We start from the raw sequence: 23,310 nt of genomic DNA on the forward strand, positions 1-23,310 counted from the left end.
ATGCGAAATGGTTCTTCACAATACCACTCATGCTTCTTCAATTACATTTTATAACATACAAGTCCCTAAACCTTCTGGGCAAAAGAAGCATTTTTGGTATTGTAGTAATGCAGAAAGAAGTCAAAAGGATCAAAGATTCCCATGAAATATAAGAGAAGAATTCATTTGTTTTAAATTACAATGAAGGCGAGTTTGCTTCATCGCAGAAGTTAGAAAACTTCTGGAAGTATCTTCTAAAGCAAAGTCAGCTTTTCTACAATCTTTCTCAGAGATCAACATTTGGAACTACAATCCTGAAACAATTCAAAAATTTGATTTACAACAGATGTTGGGATTTGTAACAAATGTATGTGTGCTGGGGTGGGGATGTAGGGGGTAGAAGAAAGAGCAGGGAAATTTGCTGTTTTACTCAGTATCCCCTAGATTTCAGTGTGATGCATAAATACCCTTAGAAAAAGAAGTTATTTCAGATATGCAGCCAACCAACCTATAGGCCATCTTACCTACCACTCTTAATTTGTGCTATAAACGCTACCTTAAATCGCTATCCAAGCACAGGTAGCAATAACCTGTATTCCAAATAGGTTTAGAACTTTTCTTTTCTCTGTGACATTCTTGTGGTTCCCATCAACATAACAATATGCTTTCTAATTCATTTAATCTCAGAATGAAGAGAAGAACTAAACATACAGCAGTAGTTTTCACAGAAATAGAGTGAGTGGGACAAATACTTCCTTGACAGGTACCTCACATAATACGCACGGCTGAAATAAGCACATCATTTTTCCTAACTTCTTTAGCAATAATTTTGAGTGTCTAAATAAGCACTGGCACTGTCAATAGCTTAAAATATTTTTTCTGTATTAGCATTAAAAAACTAATATGATTTTTCATAAACTAAGAGTTTCAGATTTTGTTCTAAGAAATCTAATGAGAAAAAGTTCAGCGTTAATTACCAGTGTTACAGTAGAAACATGGGATCTCCAGGTTCAGGTTTTTTGTTATTTTTATAATGCAGCAGATACTAACATCCACTGGAAAAAGAGGGGCTTTTTAATATGCTGTCTTATGAAATATAAGGACATCAATTTATAACTTCGCATAGTTTTAAAAATATTTATTATAGCTCTCAGAAGCATCTCAACAGAAAGAACATACTTGATCCTGATTTAAAAAAATCTTCTCTAAAATAGAATTTTCTCTGTTTCAGAAAATTGAATGATACTAACATCCACTGGAAAAAGAGGGGCTTTTTAATATGCTGTCTTATGAAATATAAGGACATCAATTTATAACTTCGCATAGTTTTAAAAATATTTATTATAGCTGTCAGAAGCATCTCAACAGAAAGAACATACTTGATCCTGATTTAAAAAAATCTTCTCTAAAATAGAATTTTCTCTGTTTCAGAAAATTGAATTTACCAACTGTAACATCTATGCTCCATTCATAATTCATAAGTGTGAATGAATCCCTTCACATTCTCTTCAGAGGTATAAAATAAAGTAACGTATTTATTATATCTAAAGACAGACACAGAAACTAAAACCCTCACAAAATTCCTATTTCACAGGGGCCCAAAAGATTTAAGAGTTTATCAATACATTTGCCAGTGAGAGAAGCTATCTTATACATACATTAAAATTTCTACAATGAATAAGTATCTCTTCTATGTTCTGCTATTTAGTTGGGGAGAGAGAAAGAACATTGTTTTTCAAGGAATATTAACAAGACGCTGTTAACTCTAATCTTTAGACCTCAATTAATATCACCAAATGTAAATGTCACATATAACACTGAACTAAGAATTGTTTTAGAAATATTCTCTCAGTAGAAATACTGGCATATTGCTTGAATAGATGAAAAGAAGTTGTTGCAGATCAAGTTAATTCTGTATGTTATATATTAGAAAAAAATTCGGAAGGTCAACACAATTCATACAAAGACAGAACTGTTAGAACGCATAAAAACGTACAGTTTCAGCTGGCAAGTACTTGCCCACTGCTCAAAATACTAGTAATTTATGATCCATATAAATATTTTTAAACAAGATCAGATTAAGGGGGCTAAACCCTTGTGAGATTCAAAAGGCTTTCCCATTTTTGACTCTCAAATAGATTACTTTTTGATTGCCCACCATTAGTTGATTCATGAGGAAAGTCAGATGGTTTTAGAAAGGTGGTAAATTTACAGGCTAGGTCAGATTAATACTTTAAGACAGTTTTCTGACTTAAAGAGTGGACAGTAGCAGATGCTTAAGGAAAGAGTGCAAAAAGCAGGAGATACTCTCCCAAATTGTGGCAATTGGTGGTTTAGGGACTTCCTGAGCTGCAGATTAGGTGCTGGAGCGTGTCCAGAGAAGGGCAACGAAGCTGGTGAAGGGTCTGGAGAACAAGTCTTATGAGGAGCGGCTGAGGGAACTGGGGTTGTTTAGCCTGGAGAAAAGGAGGCTGAGGGGAGACCTCATCGCTCTCTACAACTACCTGAAAGGAGGTTCCTGAGCTGATTAGGTGCTGGAGCGTGTCCAGAGAAGGGCAACGAAGCTGGTGAAGGGTCTGGAGAACAAGTCTTATGGGAGGTATTTAAAAGACGTGTAGATGAGGTGCTTAGGGACATGGTTTAGTGGGCCTGGTGGTGTTGGGTTGACGGTTGGACTCGATGATCTTAGAGGTCTTTTCCAACCTTAAAGATTCTATGATTCTATTACATGAAGACTACTGTGATCAATGATCACCAAATAATCCTCCTATAACTTGACCAGTTCTTTTTGATAAATAACCCCCTCTCCAATGCTACGATGGACTTAAGAAATCAAACAATTTCAGATATATAAATGAACTTTAAGCTAGTAACTTTACTAATTTAATGATAAATATAAATTACAAATCCTCATCTATCTCACATATCAGGCATTCACTTAGATCCAGTGCAGCACTGAAGGGTTCCAAGCACATACTCAAATAGCTTTGAGCCTGGGAAGGTAGTTTTGGGGTCTATCTACACCACTCAGTTCTTTAACTCTTCCCAAGAAACGTTAAAGATACAGAGAAAGCACATCATGGGACTCTCGGATTAAAAGGATTACATATCTTTCTTTCAAAAGTGAACTCCACCCAATAAAGCATGCCCTGTTAGACTTTATCCATATTGACCTCTAAGTACAAGTTGCGTAAAACACAACCTATTATCAACTCTTGTTTAAAAACTAAAAGTAATAGCACTTTCTCTTCCTTCACCATTACTCTTTCCTTTCCTCTATTCAATTCAGTAATTCCACACTTCCCTTCAGAGCGCAAAAATGCTTCATCTATTCCCATCTTGGACTGTCTCGTAAAACCATCAATTCTAGGATTGTAGAGACTACCAACGTAAATTATTCACTTACCTGTTTTTCAGCTTGTCCATAATCCGATCCTTGGGGTGACAGAAAGTGACAAATATGACCATTGTTTTTTGCTTTTTCTCGAAGAGCCATAGCAGTTCGTACTGTGGCATTTCTAGCATGAACAAACACCATCACCTTAAGAGAGAAAGAAACGGGGCTGATGAGAAATAACAAAAGTCTTAATCAAATAATGAAAACACTTTAATTACAAAATATTCCTGATAGGAATGAGAAAAAAATAGTTAATACATGACATACTGATGAAAACGAATGTTGCTTTAGGGAAATTAAAGAGTGATCCTGCCTATATTGTATTTAATATTTTCAAAGAGCTTTTGAGAAGGTTCTCTTTTTTAATTCTTTAGTCTTTAAAAGATAGGGAATTGCTGGCAATAAATAGTTCATTTTCACAAAGTAGGGAGATTACTGTTGATGTAAAGATTTGAGTTATTTGACACATCCTAAATGATCTGGAAAGCAAATAGTGAGGTGATAAGTTTCCTGATGGTATGACTTGACTATGTGAGACAGCTGAAACAAAAACTGACTATAAAGAACCTCAGGAGGATATTGCAGTCCCAAACGACTGGACAATCAAAGAGAAGGAAATTAAGCACCAACAAATGCAAAACACATATGGGGATATGAATTTTTAACTAACAGATATGAATATGGGTTTTAAACCACATACTATCACTCAGTAGGATACCTTAGAAACACTGTGGACATTTCCCTGAAAATATCAAATAAGAGTCGAGTGGTAATAAAAAATTATTTGTACCCATGTCTGCAGTAGGCTTTGAAAATACAGTTAGGTATCATCCACCCAACCCCACTGTCACTTAATTATGCTTATTACCATCACATATGGTATCTGAACCAAGAGACCGTAATGAGATGTTAATACTTAGCCCTTTAGATATGTATATAAAGCAATTTAAACTGATATTAAATTAAGATTCACTGCAAGGCACATTTAAGATAAATCATGGCAGTAAGCCCCCCGATTGGTGTAGAAAGGGAAAAGTGATTAAATACCACTTAATTCAAGTATAATAACAGTTCTGAATGTCTGTTAACCACATACTGCTGGAAAAGGTACACTATGGAAAACACTTTATATTGCCCCCTAAGCACTTTGTATTGTCCAGGGTTTGCTTAAATTGACCCCACGTACTTGGTCAGACAACTCTCAGTTTGATCAAGTATGACAATTTCTGTGTTCTTAAAACTCACATATGGAAAAGTTTGAGTGCCTTGCTCTTGAGTAAATGGCAAACACTGTTTTGCAAGTCCATCTAATTTTAATTAAAAATGTAACCATGGAGTTATAATTCTGTTTTAAGATATTTTCCGTTGAATTTTAGAACTTATATGTCAAATTCCAGAGAACTGCGGGTTTAATTTTGGCCTTTTGTCAGCATCATCCTTGTATCAACTTGCAGTGCATAACTGAATTACTTTAAATGAAACACCATTAACAAAGTAGCAGTATTTAGGGTATAATTAAACAAGTTATTGCCTCTGTTCTTAATTTCGAAATTAATAATTTAATTGTAAATGTATAATGCACATATAATTTTATATAAAAGTAGACATAATATTTGTGAATTTAATATAAATTATAAATTTATAATTAAAACCCAAGCAAATTAATTCAGGTGACAATACACAGAAGAGATAAAAAGAGAAACAATGTGTGCATAACTATTTGCTTACTGGGAGCATTACCTGTTTTAGCTTATTTGATACATCTTTCCATCATCAATTTAGTAACACTGTGACTCCTACAATTATTAACTTTCATCTGAGCTGAAATATTCTCAGACATGTCACAGCAACATACCAATTTTCTCTAACTTAAAAACAACATATTGGCAAAATCTTTTTAAAATCTCTTCAAAAAGTAAGAGGACCACAACATAACAAAGTACAGTGTATGTCCCTTCTGTCTTCATTAATTGCTTAAGGATTACTTGTCTATTTACCTTTTCGTAATTTTTTTCTATAGAAGGCCTGAATACTGAATACTGAAAACTACTCAAAACAGCAGTTTCTTTTTATTAACAGATCCACTGTGTCTTCTCCAGTGAATTCTCACTTCTAAACTCTGTCAACAGGTTTGACTGAAAAAAATCTTCACTTTTAAAATCAACTTGATTTTATAGTTTACTAGTTTGTTTCCTTCTTAAATGGCGTCATATTAAAATTTGATTCTTTGTTGAATAGATTAAAAATTAATCTTGTGAAAATAGCTAAAATCTGAAAGTTGAGAAACTGAGGAAAATACAGTATGGGCATTAAGGTGAAATAGGATTTTTTTTTTTATCCAGGTAATTTTGAAACTCCTGAATTTTAAAAACATTTGACATGTTGATTCCTTAAAAAAAAAAAAAAGTCACATATCACATAAGGTGTGATTTAACCACAAAATAGGTTTGTTGATTGGTTTTACACTGTATTTTAATTTTTTAGATTCTATTTGATTTCAGTCTTGCATTAATTTTGAAATCGCCACCTATATCTTAAATCTAAAATGGCGACTTTGAGAATGGTGTTTACACAGCATTAATATTAATTAAGTTCAAACATATTAAACTAGTATATTTTTGCATGCTTTGACATAATATTGATAAATATCTTACTGGTTCTCCTGACCTTTTTAAAATTCCTAATCAAAGACCAAATGAAGTGTGGTCTGACTGAATTTTTTGGAGTGAGTGTGAATTATATGGCTAGAAGGACAAATCTAAAAGAGCAGCTGTAAGCAGGATTGCTTTTAAGCTTTGAAAGCAACTAATAAAAAGAGACAAATAAAATAGCAAGCAAATCTGCACACCAGTGTGTATCTATATCCAATAAACCTCTTAATTAACCAGGGTATAATTCGTTACGGCTTGTTTAAACAAGATAAAAAGAAAGAGTCATATTAGGAGGTAACTTCAAACTAAACAAGCTACAGTAAAAAAAAAAGATAAAAATTTAGGTGTAATACTTTGGTGGTCTAGACCTATTTAAGAGAAAAAGGGGTAAAAAAGCTGTACTGGGAAATGAGAACAGGTAAAACCGTAAGTCATTACAGTTACACAAAGCAGAGCACAGACTATTAGTCACAGAAAAGATGACAGTAGAAATTGAAGCCCTTAATTGAAGAATCTTCCTTTCAATTATTATATACATGAACAGCAGCTGCAATGTTTGTATAGAGCCCATTCCTGAAACTGTAAGTGTGAGGAAAATTCCTCTTAGTTCCAGTCATAATCAGGCAGAGCCTTTCGGAACTGACACTCTGAAGTCAACTGTCACTATGATGTCCTGGTTCTGCTAAGACAATGATAAGCAACACCAGAAAGATAAGGAAATATTATTTTGAAGACTCAGAAGAAAATTTGTTGTTATTTTTCAGGTTTCTTCCCTGCCCTTAATTCTACCTCACCTTGAAAGCAGATGAAACTGTGCTAAAAGTAGCACACTGGGGGATGAAGCTGTAACATTCATATTTAATTTTTACTAGTCATACAGAAATATTAGAAACTCAACTTAATATGAACCTCTGTAGGAAAATAAAATCTAATAGCTGACACTTTGCTATAGAATATTATACAAACATATAAATGCAAGTATATTGTATAACTGAATCTTTGCCGCTGAACATTTCTAAAATGACTACATAGCATTACTTTTGCAATACTTTCCTTTCAATTAACATACTTTAAAACACATCACTCAATAATCAGTTTGTCTCAGTAGAAAAGAATCTGAATCCTTTTTCAAATTCTGGCACCTTGATTTTATTTGAAATGGTGACAGACTTGAGGATTAATCTAAAAAATGACAAAAAATATTATGTAGCACTATGGAATGTTGTAGTTCTGTAATTCTGTACAACTATTACAACCAATGTAATAGTTGTACAGAATTAGGCACACCTGCAGTCGTCTACTTGAGATGCTAGATAAGATACATACGAGCTCAAGAAATGCAGATATTAAAAGCAGAGCTACAAGGGGTACTAGAAAAGACCAAAATGCCTTAAGAAATAAGACCATAAAATAAATTAAATTGAAATTTTGTAGAAAAATTGAATTCTTGGCAGAAATAAAATTATACAGTCCAGGGTACTGGGCAGGGAATTGAAGAAGAGGGGGGGAAAAAAAAAAAGAGAACTACTGTGCAATGCTCACAGTTAAAAGCCCACAAGAATATTACCACTGTAACAGCAGGATCGCTGATATAATATTCAAAAGCCATGAAAACACTAATCAAAATGTTTATGAGAAACATTTTCAGATTTTTTTCATGGTGCTGAGAATGTCAACAGTGCTGGAAAAAGAGTTGGAAACTTCTACCTAAAAACAACTAAAACGTTCCTCTCATCACTGCCTACCATAGTATATGTTCAGAAACAATCCTGGGACCTTTAGGAACTTCGATACTAGGAGGCATGGAGTTTAGATGCTTCAAGAACCGGAAGACAGATGGATTGGGATCACATTGCACTTTATCCTCCAAGGTCCCTTTATCTTTTCTTTTAACCATGATACTTAATAAATTTCAATAAATTAATAATATTGAAAACTTCTGGTATCCAATATTATATATAAAAATAAACTGTAGCCATTAAGAGCATCAACATTCTTTTTTACTCCATTTACCCAGTGATCTGAGGGGTTAATATTTAAAGATGATATGTTTTTGCTTTCATTTAGCAGAGACTTGGTACAGACTTGACAAAACTTCAGTTATGATTTCTAAAGCTTCTGCCTACATGCAGCTGAAACTAAACAGGACAAGCACAATTCCATGCTGGGTTTTCCACAAGACTTGAAAAACAAGCAGACTGTTTCTCTGTCAGGGGACTGGAAGATGTTTCAAGTGCATCACTAGGAACATATGGAAAAGTTTGAGTGCCTTGCTCTTGAGTAAATGGCAAACACTGTTTTGCAAGTCCATCTAATTTTAATTAAAAATGTAACCATGGAGTTATAATTCTGTTTTAAGATATTTTCCGTTGAATTTTAGAACTTATATGTCAAATTCCAGAGAACTGCGGGTTTAATTTTGGCCTTTTGTCAGCATCATCCTTGTATCAACTTGCAGTGCATAACTGAATTACTTTAAATGAAACACCATTAACAAAGTAGCAGTATTTAGGGTATAATTAAACAAGTTATTGCCTCTGTTCTTAATTTCGAAATTAATAATTTAATTGTAAATGTATAATGCACATATAATTTTATATAAAAGTAGACATAATAGTTGTGAATTTATATAAATTATAAATTTATAATTAAAACCCAAGCAAATTAATTCAGGTGACAATACAGAGAAGAGATAAAAAGAGAAACAATGTGTGCATAACTATTTGCTTACTGGGAGCATTACCTGTTTTAGCTTATTTGATACATCTTTCCATCATCAATTTAGTAACACTGTGACTCCTACAATTATTAACTTTCATCTGAGCTGAAATATTCTCAGACATGTCACAGCAACATACCAATTTTCTCTAACTTAAAAACAACATATTGGCAAAATCTTTTTAAAATCTCTTCAAAAAGTAAGAGGACCACAACATAACAAAGTACAGTGTATGTCCCTTCTGTCTTCATTAATTGCTTAAGGATTACTTGTCTATTTACCTTTTCGTAATTTTTTTCTATAGAAGGCCTGAATACTGAATACTGAAAACTACTCAAAACAGCAGTTTCTTTTTATTAACAGATCCACTATGTCTTCTCCAGTGAATTCTCACTTCTAAACTCTGTCAACAGGTTTGACTGAAAAAAATCTTCACTTTTAAAATCAACTTGATTTTATAGTTTACTAGTTTGTTTCCTTCTTAAATGGCGTCATATTAAAATTTGATTCTTTGTTGAATAGATTAAAAATTAATCTTGTGAAAATAGCTAAAATCTGAAAGTTGAGAAACTGAGGAAATACAGTATCGGGCATTAAGGTGAAATAGGATTTTTTTTTTTATCCAGGTAATTTTGAAACTCCTGAATTAGGAAGTTTAAAAACATTTGACATGTTGATTCCTTAAAAAAAAAAAAAAGTCACATATGCACTAAGGTGTGATTTAACCACAAAATAGGTTTGTTGATTGGTTTTACACTGTATTTTAATTTTTTAGATTCTATTTGATTTCAGTCTTGCATTAATTTTGAAATCGCCACCTATATCTTAAATCTAAAATGGCGACTTTGAGAATGGTGTTTACACAGCATTAATATTAATTAAGTTCAAACATATTAAACTAGTATATTTTTGCATGCTTTGACATAATATTGATAAATATCTTACTGGTTCTCCTGACCTTTTTAAAATTCCTAATCAAAGACCAAATGAAGTGTGGTCTGACTGAATTTTTTGGAGTGAGTGTGAATTATATGGCTAGAAGGACAAATCTAAAAGAGCAGCTGTAAGCAGGATTGCTTTTAAGCTTTGAAAGCAACTAATAAAAAGAGACAAATAAAATAGCAAGCAAATCTGCACACCAGTGTGTATCTATATCCAATAAACCTCTTAATTAACCAGGGTATAATTCGTTACGGCTTGTTTAAACAAGATAAAAAGAAAGAGTCATATTAGGAGGTAACTTCAAACTAAACAAGCTACAGTAAAAAAAAAAGATAAAAATTTAGGTGTAATACTTTGGTGGTCTAGACCTATTTAAGAGAAAAAGGGGTAAAAAAGCTGTACTGGGAAATGAGAACAGGTAAAACCGTAAGTCATTACAGTTACACAAAGCAGAGCACAGACTATTAGTCACAGAAAAGATGACAGTAGAAATTGAAGCCCTTAATTGAAGAATCTTCCTTTCAATTATTATATACATGAACAGCAGCTGCAATGTTTGTATAGAGCCCATTCCTGAAACTGTAAGTGTGAGGAAAATTCCTCTTAGTTCCAGTCATAATCAGGCAGAGCCTTTCGGAACTGACACTCTGAAGTCAACTGTCACTATGATGTCCTGGTTCTGCTAAGACAATGATAAGCAACACCAGAAAGATAAGGAAATATTATTTTGAAGACTCAGACGAAAATTTGTTGTTATTTTTCAGGTTTCTTCCCTGCCCTTAATTCTACCTCACCTTGAAAGCAGATGAAACTGTGCTAAAAGTAGCACACTGGGGGATGAAGCTGTAACATTCATATTTAATTTTTACTAGTCATACAGAAATATTAGAAACTCAACTTAATATGAACCTCTGTAGGAAAATAAAATCTAATAGCTGACACTTTGCTATAGAATATTATACAAACATATAAATGCAAGTATATTGTATAACTGAATCTTTGCCGCTGAACATTTCTAAAATGACTACATAGCATTACTTTTGCAATACTTTCCTTTCAATTAACATACTTTAAAACACATCACTCAATAATCAGTTTGTCTCAGTAGAAAAGAATCTGAATCCTTTTTCAAATTCTGGCACCTTGATTTTATTTGAAATGGTGACAGACTTGAGGATTAATCTAAAAAATGACAAAAAATATTATGTAGCACTATGGAATGTTGTAGTTCTGTAATTCTGTACAACTATTACAACCAATGTAATAGTTGTACAGAATTAGGCACACCTGCAGTCGTCTACTTGAGATGCTAGATAAGATACATACGAGCTCAAGAAATGCAGATATTAAAAGCAGAGCTACAAGGGGTACTAGAAAAGACCAAAATGCCTTAAGAAATAAGACCATAAAATAAATTAAATTGAAATTTTGTAGAAAAATTGAATTCTTGGCAGAAATAAAATTATACAGTCCAGGGTACTGGGCAGGGAATTGAAGAAGAGGGGGGAAAAAAAAAAAAAGAGAACTACTGTGCAATGCTCACAGTTAAAAGCCCACAAGAATATTACCACTGTAACAGCAGGATCGCTGATATAATATTCAAAAGCCATGAAAACACTAATCAAAATGTTTATGAGAAACATTTTCAGATTTTTTTCATGGTGCTGAGAATGTCAACAGTGCTGGAAAAAGAGTTGGAAACTTCTACCTAAAACCAACTAAAACGTTCCTCTCATCACTGCCTACCATAGTATATGTTCAGAAACAATCCTGGGACCTTTAGGAACTTCGATACTAGGAGGCACGGAGTTTAGATGCTTCAAGAACCGGAAGACAGATGGATTGGGATCACATTGCACTTTATCCTCCAAGGTCCCTTTATCTTTTCTTTTAACCATGATACTTAATAAATTTCAATAAATTAATAATATTGAAAACTTCTGGTATCCAATATTATATATAAAAATAAACTGTAGCCATTAAGAGCATCAACATTCTTTTTTACTCCATTTACCCAGTGATCTGAGGGGTTAATATTTAAAGATGATATGTTTTTGCTTTCATTTAGCAGAGACTTGGTACAGACTTGACAAAACTTCAGTTATGATTTCTAAAGCTTCTGCCTACATGCAGCTGAAACTAAACAGGACAAGCACAATTCCATGCTGGGTTTTCCACAAGACTTGAAAAACAAGCAGACTGTTTCTCTGTCAGGGGACTGGAAGATGTTTCAAGTGCATCACTAGGAACAGTAGCTAGGCAGGAGAAATCCAGAAAAAAAAACTGGAATTGCCAACCCTGACCTGAAGGAGCTGGCTGGGCTACCATGCAAAATACGTAGAGAATAGGATGGTGCTAAACAGGGAAGCTAGTCTTTAACAAATACAGTCTGTATTTAATCTTGCTTCTTTCACTGAAACATTACCTGCCACATTTTGTATGTGAAACAGACAATGCTCAATTAATGAATCAAGATCTAGATTTTACCTTGTTTTATCCAGCATACTCTGATCAAACCCTGCTCTCAAGAATTAACAATTCCATAATGGGATTTGCTGTGAGGTTAATCATTACAAGAAGTCAGGATTACATAACATCAAGAAAAAATATATACAACATTGTTTCCTCATATTCCCATTTTGCAACTGAAACTAAGGTTAAGTGTATTCACTATCTGAGCATGAAACTTAAGATGTGAGATCATACTGCTTACTATTTATGACTTGATAAACTCAAAGCAGAGCTCCTATTAACTCCATTGAAGCCATGAGCACCCAATACTCTCAATCATCAGATCAATGCTTCCTATGTCATAATTCTCAAAATTTAGAAGCCCTGATTAATATGTACTTCTAAAGATTTTTATTTCAGCAGCTTCACCTTCTGTAACATCAGACATAAACTGTCAGAGGCAGGGACTAAATCTAAATTTTCAGTGAAGTGTTTCTTTGTCCTCCATAACAGGCCATCTCTTCTTTTTTTATTATTCTTTATTGTATCCATCACACGATTTCAACCTTCTGGAATGAAGATGTGTCCTGACACAGAACTACTTCTTTAACATATTAAATTCCTGCACTAAATGAACAAAAAGAAATAAAGGTCTAATGCATAAAACCCCTCAGAATATTCACTGTGTCAAAGACGACATTTGGTACCCTCTTAACACCTTTTATATGGCTGCTGCTTCTTCTTACAGAATCGTTGTGTGACAGTGTCTCACATCATTCATTCAGAAAGACATAAGACCTTATTATGCAAACAATAACTAAGAAACAAGCATTGTATAACTGTCCTCTACCCAGAAGCCTTTCTACAGTTCTTATAGAAAGATACCTCATTTTCAGATGTGTAGCACATTTTCTTTATGAAATTTACCTCCCACTGTCTTTAAACTAATAACGCACACTTGAATTCATTGACTTTTATGTATTTCATGATCACATATCAACACCTGACTGAATTTTTAAATTTAAAATGATTGCACAAATTGCTGACAATAAAAAACAACTCAGTGAGAGGTAGACAGACCAAGTCTGATTAAAAACAATAGACTGCTTTATTAGCTGATTAGAGGTGCCCAATCTTAAGGTTAATGTTTACTTGTAATCTCTGTACATCACCAAATATGTTTGTAAAGAACCATCCCTAACTAAAAATTGACATATAACGCCTTGTTGAATGTTTTTTCCCCAATGAAGTTGGTAAGCATTTACCAAATACGTTGTGAAACAGCAATATAGTCTTAAGGGGGTTAATTTAGCCTGTCCTAACTGTGTCAGAGAATATTATATTTCAGTGGCAAAATCTCTGTGCATTAAATTATGCAAATAAGTTAGGAAAAGTAATTTAGACTAGAGAGAAGCGGTTCCACAGCTACAAGCTGTGTAATTAGATCTGTACTCTGTAGTTCAAAGCTAGCTCTGGTGTATATAGCCCTAGTGCTGAAAGCGTCTGCTGCTGCTCTGCTGAAACCAAAGCTTTTAAATGATAAAAAATATACAAGAAAGGAGAAAGCAAATGTCTCTAGCTAGGTTACCTCCCCAGAATTTTCTTAAAGTATGAAACAAATCAAACGTTTTCACCAAAGACTTTGTTCAAAAATCACAACAGGAAGTGCTTGCATTCCCGAAGTGTTGCATATTCCAGATTGTAATCTTTCTGAAACATGTTAGTGCATCACCAAAGCACTGAAAAACACGCTATTACTCAAAATACCTACAAGAACTAGTACTTTTCTGTTATCAGAGACACGTAACTAGATGCTAGTAGGACTTACATTTTCACTTAGAGGAGAAAGAAAAAACACACCACATACACACGTAACAAGTGTCTAAAATCATTCATGAAAATTTATAATCAGGTACCTGAAATCCTCTGAAACACCTTTCTTCCTACCTTGGACAGTAAAGATGCTTGCACTAACTTTTGCTACTGGAAAACGTGTCTTTCAAACTAACATTCTCTATGATAACTCCAAAACAGTGCATTCATCTTTTTGGGGAAGCACACTGACTCTTTCAGGTATCTTTCCATCTTGTTATTAGAGTGCTGGTCACTGAATGCTTGAGTTCAGCAACTCTGTTTCACTTAACACCTCTCTGTTAAGGTGTGCTAGGCTGTGGTCTAGCTTTTTGCCTTGTTCCCTCCATCAGAATCCTGAACTCCACCATCTCATGGCCACTGCAGCCAAGGCTTCTCCCAGCATTCACATCCCCAACCTCTCCTTCCTGTTTTCTAAGTTCAAGGTCCAGCACAGCATCAACCCTTATCAGCTCCTCAATCATCTGTGCTAAAAGTTGTCATCAATGCACTCCAGAAACTTCCTGGATTGCTTTTGCCCTGCTGTATTGTACCTCCAGCAGATATTGGGGTGGTAAAGTCCCCCAGGAAGACCATGGACGGTGACTATGAGGCTGCTTCTAGTTGTCTGAAGAAGGCCTCATCTACTTTATTCCTGGTCACTAGGTCTGTAGCAAACTCGCACAACAATGTTGCTCATGTCTGTCTGCTGGCTAATCCTCCTCCTAAACTCTCAGCTGACTCATCATCCGTCCCTAGGCAGAGCTCCAGCTATCCCTGCTGTGCTCTCACATACAAGCAAGTTTCTTGCCGTTCTGGCCTGGCCTTGCTGAAGAGCCTGTTTCCACCCATTTCAGGACTCAGTCATGTGAACTATCGCATCACATCTCTGATCTCAATATGATCTTAGCTCAGCAACTGGACGCAGACCCCTAATTTCTCCTTTTTGTTCCATATGCTGCATGTAGTAGTGCACAGGCATTTCACAGAGGCACTCAGTTATGCTCATGTAAAACATGACACTGTGTCTTCTGCCACTACTTAAAAATGAAAGATACAGGCTTTCGGTGTCATTTCCACTCAAAGCTATGGATAAAACAGTTCTGGACCCATAAGTTTGACATTAAGCCTCTAGCATTAAAATAGGAGACCCGGGTGATATCAAACCTTTACACTGAAGAACAGTCAGTGTGCATGCAGCAGCACTAACGGGAGGATGCTTCTGAGTAAAAAGTACTTGCCCATATGAAACTTCATGACTCTTCCTTTATACCTGTACAACAATTATACACATTTTCCACTAATATATGCTGATTGGTTTGTCTGATTTAATTTACATTAGGAAGTTCTAAATTACTAATTACTTTAAAAATTGCAAGCACTTGTGTTTACGATCTTGTTTTATTATGTTTGAATTATATTAGATGGCCTATAAAATAAATGCTCAGTTATGGAATCAATGTTTAAATATGGATTCTGGATATTAAAGGAAACCTGTTTCAGAACAGTATAATGGGATCTATGCTATCTTCAATTTGTAGCATTAGCCAAACATATGACAAAATGCAGAGGAAAAATGAATAGAGTGAAAATTAAAGTAGAGGGCAAATTATTCAATAAGACAAGCAAACAACACTTTACTGACTCCTACAGGTAGTAGAAATTATTCTGAATTTTAATTGACAGGATAGAAATAGAAATAGCAATATCTGTTCTTGTCTAGAAAACTAAGCAAGAATAGCTAGTCTATTACTATGCAAATATATGTCATTAGGCAGTTAACAATTGCATTTTTGCAGATGCCAATGGACTTGAATGACAATTATTATTCAAAATTATAAGCAGCTTTTCACTGCATCTTTTTTTAGAAAAACAAGATCATGCAGTAATTTGTTTCAAGCATTTCCCTTTGTCCTGTTCTGACATTAACTATTTTGAATTTGTACAATAAAATGTTTCTGCATTATCATAAATTATATTTTTGATAAATATCACTCCAGAATAAGAGTTGTCATGTCTTATGTTTCCAAAACTATTTATACTTATATGTATACCATCCATAATATGAAAAAATAACCCAGGAGCCAGTAGTGATAAGCAGATTCTATTCAGCTTTACTGAAGGAAAGGAACATAGAGGATACCGGAGAAATCTTCATATCTATTCCCATTCCTTTTACTCAAGTAAAAAGATTAAGAAAATTGCCATGTCAACCTCCATATCTTCTGGTTTTGTAAGATCCAGTAACATAAATAAACCTGCTAAACAATTAAAGAACAGAACAGTCAGGTTTTCTAGCTTATTTCTTAACAGTACTGATTTAAAAACACAGACCTTTATCCAGAAGCTTTTTTTGCTCCTAATCAAAAGGTTTTCTACATCATCAGAAAAGTGAAGAACTGCCTTCAAGTATAAGCAATGTTTTTAATATGAAACTTAATAAAGTTATGAAGAATTTAAATGATGCAACAGCTTGCAAACAATAGTAAACTGCGCTAGAACAATTAGAATGTCCCTCATAAACCCATACCTTATATACCTAGCCCTTCTCAAGATATCCTCTCCTAAATAAGAAAATTATAAATACCTCATGATTAAATACATGAGTGTATGCAAATATAACATATTTTGGAGTCATCTCTTCAGTAACCACAAAGAAAACTATCAACACCACAGCACTACGTATGTGAGAAATCTCATACTCTGGAAAGTGTATAGAAGTCTAAAGTCAAAAGGAATTTCCTGATGCATCTTAGTGTCTTAATAAAGAATATTTATTTCCCATCCTCATGGATTCCTCAAAATAACTTATTTTCTATAGCATCCTATATTACTGTGTATTTCAAATTAAAACCCGCCAATGACATTACTACTGGATTTTCTGGTAACGTCTGTTAAAAAGTCTGTGATAGGCATAAGGTCTCGGTGGACAGTAGTTATCTTATTACATTTTGAATAATTTACAGAAGTTTTGACAATAATCAGGAAGTTTATTAGTTGATACTATCTATTATGTTAAACTAAGCACACAGATCCATTTCTTTCAGGGCTACAGCACAAGAATTTTCAATAGCTTTGGACCACTGACAATCCTCAACGTGTCTTCCAGAGTATCATTTATTGTTGCCATTAAATTCTTACTGAAGAACAACATGAGGCTGACAGGGATCCACGGACTTAACTTCCCACAATCTTCTAGACCACTAATGGTCTGCAGCCCCATGTTTGAAAAACAGCTTTTAACATAGAGCTAGTAAAACTCATCGCATTAGGCTACAAGACGGGTCAAGCTGCCTTTCCCACACTTGTAAGCCATGCATCTGTAACTTAACACTTAGGTCATCCACAAAAGGCCAACCGGCTCAAGATGTAACTATTGATTATTTCATTTAAATATAATTTTAGGCTATAAGAAGTTACTCATTTGGAACTAGATTTGATTTTTTGTTTTAATGATTCAATGTACTTTCACAAGATCAGAAGAATAATAATTCTAAATAGTAGCACTTGCTACCTTAAACAGTTGTATTACCTATACCGACATTATTGTGTAGCTGTGCAAGACTACAGACATAAACTGAACACCTCGTGAACTCATAATTAATGGAAAGATATTAAATTGGTGCTTCTGGTCTACATAAATCCATTGTGAATGCCTGAGTACACATATACAGACAAGCTACTACGTAAATACAAACATATATCCAAACATTAACATAAGGCACAGAAATGTAGCACACAAACATTTAGAAGGCTACCTAATTGAAGAATAATGGGTTATTATATACATAACTTGTTATGGCATCCATTTCCAGCAATTTCCTCAGCTGTTCATATAGGCAGCTGACAAGGTATTAAATGTTTAAAGCCAAACAGATTTGACCAGAAAATATAGAGGAAAATACGTATCATTTGACAATAACATGAAACATCTGGTATATAACACTTCTTGAAGCGTATCTTCTACAGAGCACATCAATATAGTATTTTTAATTAAAGGAAGATACAAAGTTTCATTTATTCAGGCATAAGATTATAGTAACTATTATATCCTTAAAATTGCAAAAGGCAGTTATTCTGGAAATGAAGTGCATAAATAAATGATGAAGATGCAGAACATAAAAATAGTGCACCATCACTGAATTAGTTTGTCTGTGATTTAGTTAAAGAAACCATACATACAAATGGGCCCTAATTGTGCAAAAACTGCAAAAGAAGTTCCACAGAAAACTATCCAAAGTATTCAAGTCTTCACTGAATCAGCTGACACAGAAATAACATCTAAAATGATCAGCCATAATTCAGCTATCCTGCCAGACCACTTTACCTTCTGTATTTGTGTATTTTTATATACTTACATACATGTGTGCATATATAAATATAGAAGCAATATATACACATATATATGCAAATAAGCTACACCAGGTGATGAAGCAGAAGCAATCTGTATAGATACAGAGTTCCAAAAACTCAGACTGAAATAAACTCTTCAGGCTATAAGATAAAGATAACATTGTAACAAATCCAGGAACTTTTCAGAGTTATTTGTCCAAAGTGTGCTATAAACACTATTTCACCCAGAAAAAAATACTAGGACAAGCTTAATTCTCAAGGTACTAAGTTCCAGAGAGACCTCTGAAGAAAATACTGTTTTATTACTTCTTATCTTATGACACAGCTATAAAAGCACTGTCAACAGTTGCAGTAACTAAGCTTATTAAACTTTTATCTTCACAAGCCTTCTGCCTGCAACCAAATAACAGCTGGAAAACTGATAAAAAAGAAATTTAATCCATCATTTTTACAGATGAAATTAATACCTGTCAAATTCACTTTTGACAATTTAATATAATACATTTAAAATAACTACTTAGTGTTTCTTTTTTATTTTATGATAGCATTGTAAGAAAGACAAGATGACACTTCTTAGTACTGCAGAGTTCAAGTCAATTATTGTAAACAGAGAACAATTACAGACAAAGTGAATGCTTTATGGGCAATACATAGCACAGAACCAGTTTTGACTAAATAAATTCAAGTGTAATCTGTTTCTGATCTGTGACATCAAAAATCCTGATCTGAAAAAGTATTAAAAATCTGTGCAAGGTGATACTTAGAAATTATTCCAAGATTTAAAAAAAAAAAAAAAAATAGCATCTCAATATTACTTCTAATGAACTAAATGCACAACAGTGGTACAGGACAACATTTTAATTTAGTACATAAATTCTAATTAATAAAGCAAGCTTGATCTCCAGAAAACTGCATACTAACCACCCAATGCATACACTAATTAAAAATTTAACAAGTATACATGGCTGTACTCTGCACATTAAAAAAAAATCCAAATTTCATTTTAAAAGATGAAAGGTAAAGCTTGTCATAGGTCTATCGGATGCAGTTGAGACAACACTGCAAAAGCAAAACGGTGAGACAGAAGCAGCCAGCTAAACCTAAGAAACCAGTTCAAATCAGAAGAGCAAAAGCTCAGAAACTAACAAGGTACTTGAAAAAGCACTTTCCTTCAAAGGGTTGTTAAGAAAACTGAGCTGAAATAATCACAAAACGGGCAGTCTGAAATCACCACTCATAGCGCGTCATCGAGAACGGATGGTTTGTATACGGCTGTTCATTGTTTTAAGTAGTTTTCCTCTACATTTTTAGTTTCAGTAGTAAGATTTCCAGCATGTTAATTCTAAAAAGGCTGCCATATCTCCACTGGTTTACAGTTCCTAAAGCCTGCTCCACTCAAGTTAACCGGAGTTGTTGCTAAATATGTAGGAATCCTACTACTGCATTCGCTTTTGGATGTTGTGGTGAGGCTTTCAATAGCTATTGGCTGTTTCAAAAATCCAGGTTCTTTGCAACAGACAACCTGGCATCTTTGGCCACCAGAAGGGCTCTTCCTTGCATACTGAAACCACTTCCTCTAAAGCCATGATGTCTCCTCAGCATTTATGTACTGACACCTTGAGCCTCAATGCCTGCACAGATAGCAAGGGCAATAACCACAGAAAGATGTGAGAACTTCCACTGAACAGTCAGTTTTTGCTATGAACTGAAAATACCAAGCTCAGTGAGAAAATGAACTTTCAAGGAGTTTCACTGAGTACCAAAGCGAGTGGAAGAAAAGTTAAAACAGACAATACATCATCTCAGAGTTACACAGAAAACTCTCAAAAGCAGTGGGAAAACAGAGGCATTAAAAAGGAAAAGAGGTTTCAGAAGACAGGAGCATGCCAAAGGCACTCCAAATTGAAAACAGCCAAATTGGCAAACGAGCAAAGTGCTTTGGGTAAGGAACCAGGACAGAAACGTAGAGATCTGTGGCTGAAGACAAGCAGAGTAACAGAGTACTGAAGGTCAGGAAAAAACCCAGAGAGGAAAGTAAGGTGCAGAGAGTAAGTATGGGAGATCTGCTAAAACACCAAGGGCAAAGAGAACACAGAACTTCTTTTGAAGGTTTAAGTAATATCAAAGAGAATCAGCTATGAGAAAAAAAATAAGAAAAGGTTGCAGAAACAGAAGAGATGAGTAGTCTGGGGAATGTGGCAAAAACAAGAGAGTTTTATGAGTGCAGTTTGAGGAAGTACTTCCTCTGAAAGCTTTCAAAGAACTTAAGCAACTCCCCTTCTAACTAGTAATGCAAGAAATTAACATCAAGATCCCAAGAATCTTATGCAATTTCAGGTTTTTAATTTTTTTTTGACAAAGAGAGAATGTTCAGGCCACAAAAAAAAAAAAAAAAGAAAGCAGAGTAAGGTTCTGACAAATTCATAATAGCAAAGTATTTAGGAGGTGATGGGGACAATGAGAGAAACATATGATCATCTCTCTGTAACCAAGGTAGTGGGATAAACCAGCAAAAGGTCAGCAACAGCAGGAGATATAATGGTTGTGCACCTGTATAACAGCAGCGATAGTCAGAGTCAAAAAGAGTTAATTCCCTAGGATACTAACAAGCAACTGAACCTTGGCAAGAGCAATAGCTCCATATTTTTTAGATAAAAGAATTTAAAGTTAAATTTTCATATGATATGTTTCAGAGGAAAAAAAACCCCAAACCTTAAAAATACCATAATTTCTCAAAACTCCTAAAAATACTATGTTACTTCTCAAAGCATAACATGACAAGGGTGTTTTCCCCCTCATACACTGTGAAGATAAAGACAGTATGATATGTATCGTCCTAAACTAGCTAGTAACGGAATGTTTCAATTTATTATAGAAATGATGTCGATACGTATGGTCTTCCGTCACTGTCTTTGCTGATCTCACGAGGTTCTCTACAGGCTGCCTCAGAAAGGTGCTACCCACTCCCCAGAGCTTGTCACCATTAGATGCCTTTCTCACAGGGCTATAAAATGTGAAGAAGTTTCTTCAGCTCTGTAGCTAATTAATACTGTTAATGCCTGTGGCCCACTATTGGTGACTGCCTAACAAGAGACAGCTGTTATCACTTTGAGGGAATGATAATTTTTGGTGACTGAGCCTTCACCCAGTCTTCAAGGGAACAGTATCCCAAAGATAAATGCTGGCAAAAATACTCCATCTGCAACTGAGCATGGCGTCATATTCTCTGATGAACAGTGTGTAATTTCAGTTGGGTTTTTTTTCTTTGTTTAAAGAATCTTTGGTTTATTAAGAGGTAGAAATAAAACTCCAAAAGCGCAAATCAGTCCAAGAGGATCTAACATCTTTTCAGATAATCTAAGAACATAGTAAATTCAAAGTATGACATGAAAACAAATATCCACCAGCTAATATCGAGCACAGAGGGACAGTCCCAGGAAAGCAGACTTAGCACTAGAGGTTCTCACTTAAAGCAGTCTTAAGAGGTAGGATCTGACAGAGAAACCTCCTAACGAAGATCTACATTGTTAGTAATCCTACAAAAAGAGCACACTGACTTAAAAAGCACCTGGAAACCTTTGGGACATTTTCTGATCTTACTTTTTCAGTCATGATAAAAAATTTCTATAACAAAAACCCTAGAAAACTCGGTAGGGCAAGCCATCTATCATTATATCTTTCCTCAAGTTAAACAAGAGGAAAATCGTGCTATAAGACAAATGTTATAGCTTCAGTTGCATTTGGTAATTCAAAGTGAAGCCTACAAATGAGATATCTCATTAGTTTGAGCAGATGGATCAAAATTAGAGGCTGAATCACCAACTTTTAATTTCCCAGTAGCCAGGAAGAGCTTGAAGTCTTGCAGAGGATGACTGTTGAAAAATCAACATAAAAAGCTTCTCTCCATCTGTCAAAACACATGCCTGTAGAATGCAACTACCTCCTACCAGCCTTAGTCTTAAAAAATGAAAACACACGTACATCTATTAAAACACATGAACATATAACTTCAATCAAGCATCACACTCTAACCTATAATATGACAGGGACACATCAGCATGACTTCATAGGAGTAAATTATTCAGTTCTGGCATGGTAGAATTCCTTGCAAATGAGTTAACACAACAGTAGATAAATGAACAATGTTGAATTTAATTTATTAAGACATTCCAAAGATTCTGGTAAAGAATCTTAAGAGACAACACTGTGAAAGTCTGATGGCCACAGGAAGGTGTACATTAACTCATGGCACTTTAGAAGAGGGAAAGTATCTTTCTCTGATTCTGGTATTTCTTTCTTGCGCTTCAGTATAAAACAGAACAGGTAGGTTTTTGGCTCTGCGGAGCACTGCTAATGAGATCTGTGTCTGTCACACTTTACTGCCTGAATAGTTATAAAATTCCAACCATTTCCTGAATTCCATACAGATATGCAACTGCTCTGGGAATTTTTTCTAAAGTATTGGGGGGGAAGGTGTGAATATATATCTTTCTAAGAAGTATATGTAGAAATAACCACAGCTTTGTTAAAAAGCAAACAAACTTTACACACACCAAATGTAAATAAACACAAGTTTCAAGGATAACACAAGCTAAGAAAGGTAACAGAGCATGACGGTAACAGACTACGGTGAACGGGACACAAGGTAATGGATTTCTAAAAACTTAAGAAAACCGGAAGAAGGTGATAACTTCAGAAGATCAATGGCTATTCTCAAAATTGTGAAGACACTAAAGAAAACCTTCCTAGCATAATATTCATCCTATTCACTCATAATATTAATCTTCCACTATGGGGCAGGCGTTTCAATGTAGATATATCTACATGAACTTTTTCTTTTTTTGCACTTTATTTTTAACATCTGCAGCTGGTTTAGCGATTAGACAGATCATTTGCCATAGTATACTCATTAAAAGGAAAAATCCCTAATTTTTAATATGTGGTACTACACTACATACTATAATTAA

At 34.5% G+C, this 23,310-nt stretch overlaps 1 protein-coding gene across 1 annotated transcript in view; it reads right to left on the reverse strand.

Moving 5' to 3' along the window:
- ASCC3 (activating signal cointegrator 1 complex subunit 3) overlaps positions 1-23,310 on the reverse strand; it is a 287,341-nt gene that overhangs the window by 140,221 nt on the left and 123,810 nt on the right. The window contains 2 exon segments of the mRNA XM_009285000.2: positions 3,386-3,520; positions 17,576-17,583. Coding sequence (XP_009283275.1) covers positions 3,386-3,520; positions 17,576-17,583 — 143 coding nt within the window.

This window comes from Aptenodytes forsteri, unplaced genomic scaffold (assembly GCF_000699145.1).
Source record: "Aptenodytes forsteri isolate BGI_AS27 unplaced genomic scaffold, ASM69914v1 Scaffold171, whole genome shotgun sequence".
Classification (NCBI taxonomy): domain Eukaryota; kingdom Metazoa; phylum Chordata; class Aves; order Sphenisciformes; family Spheniscidae; genus Aptenodytes; species Aptenodytes forsteri.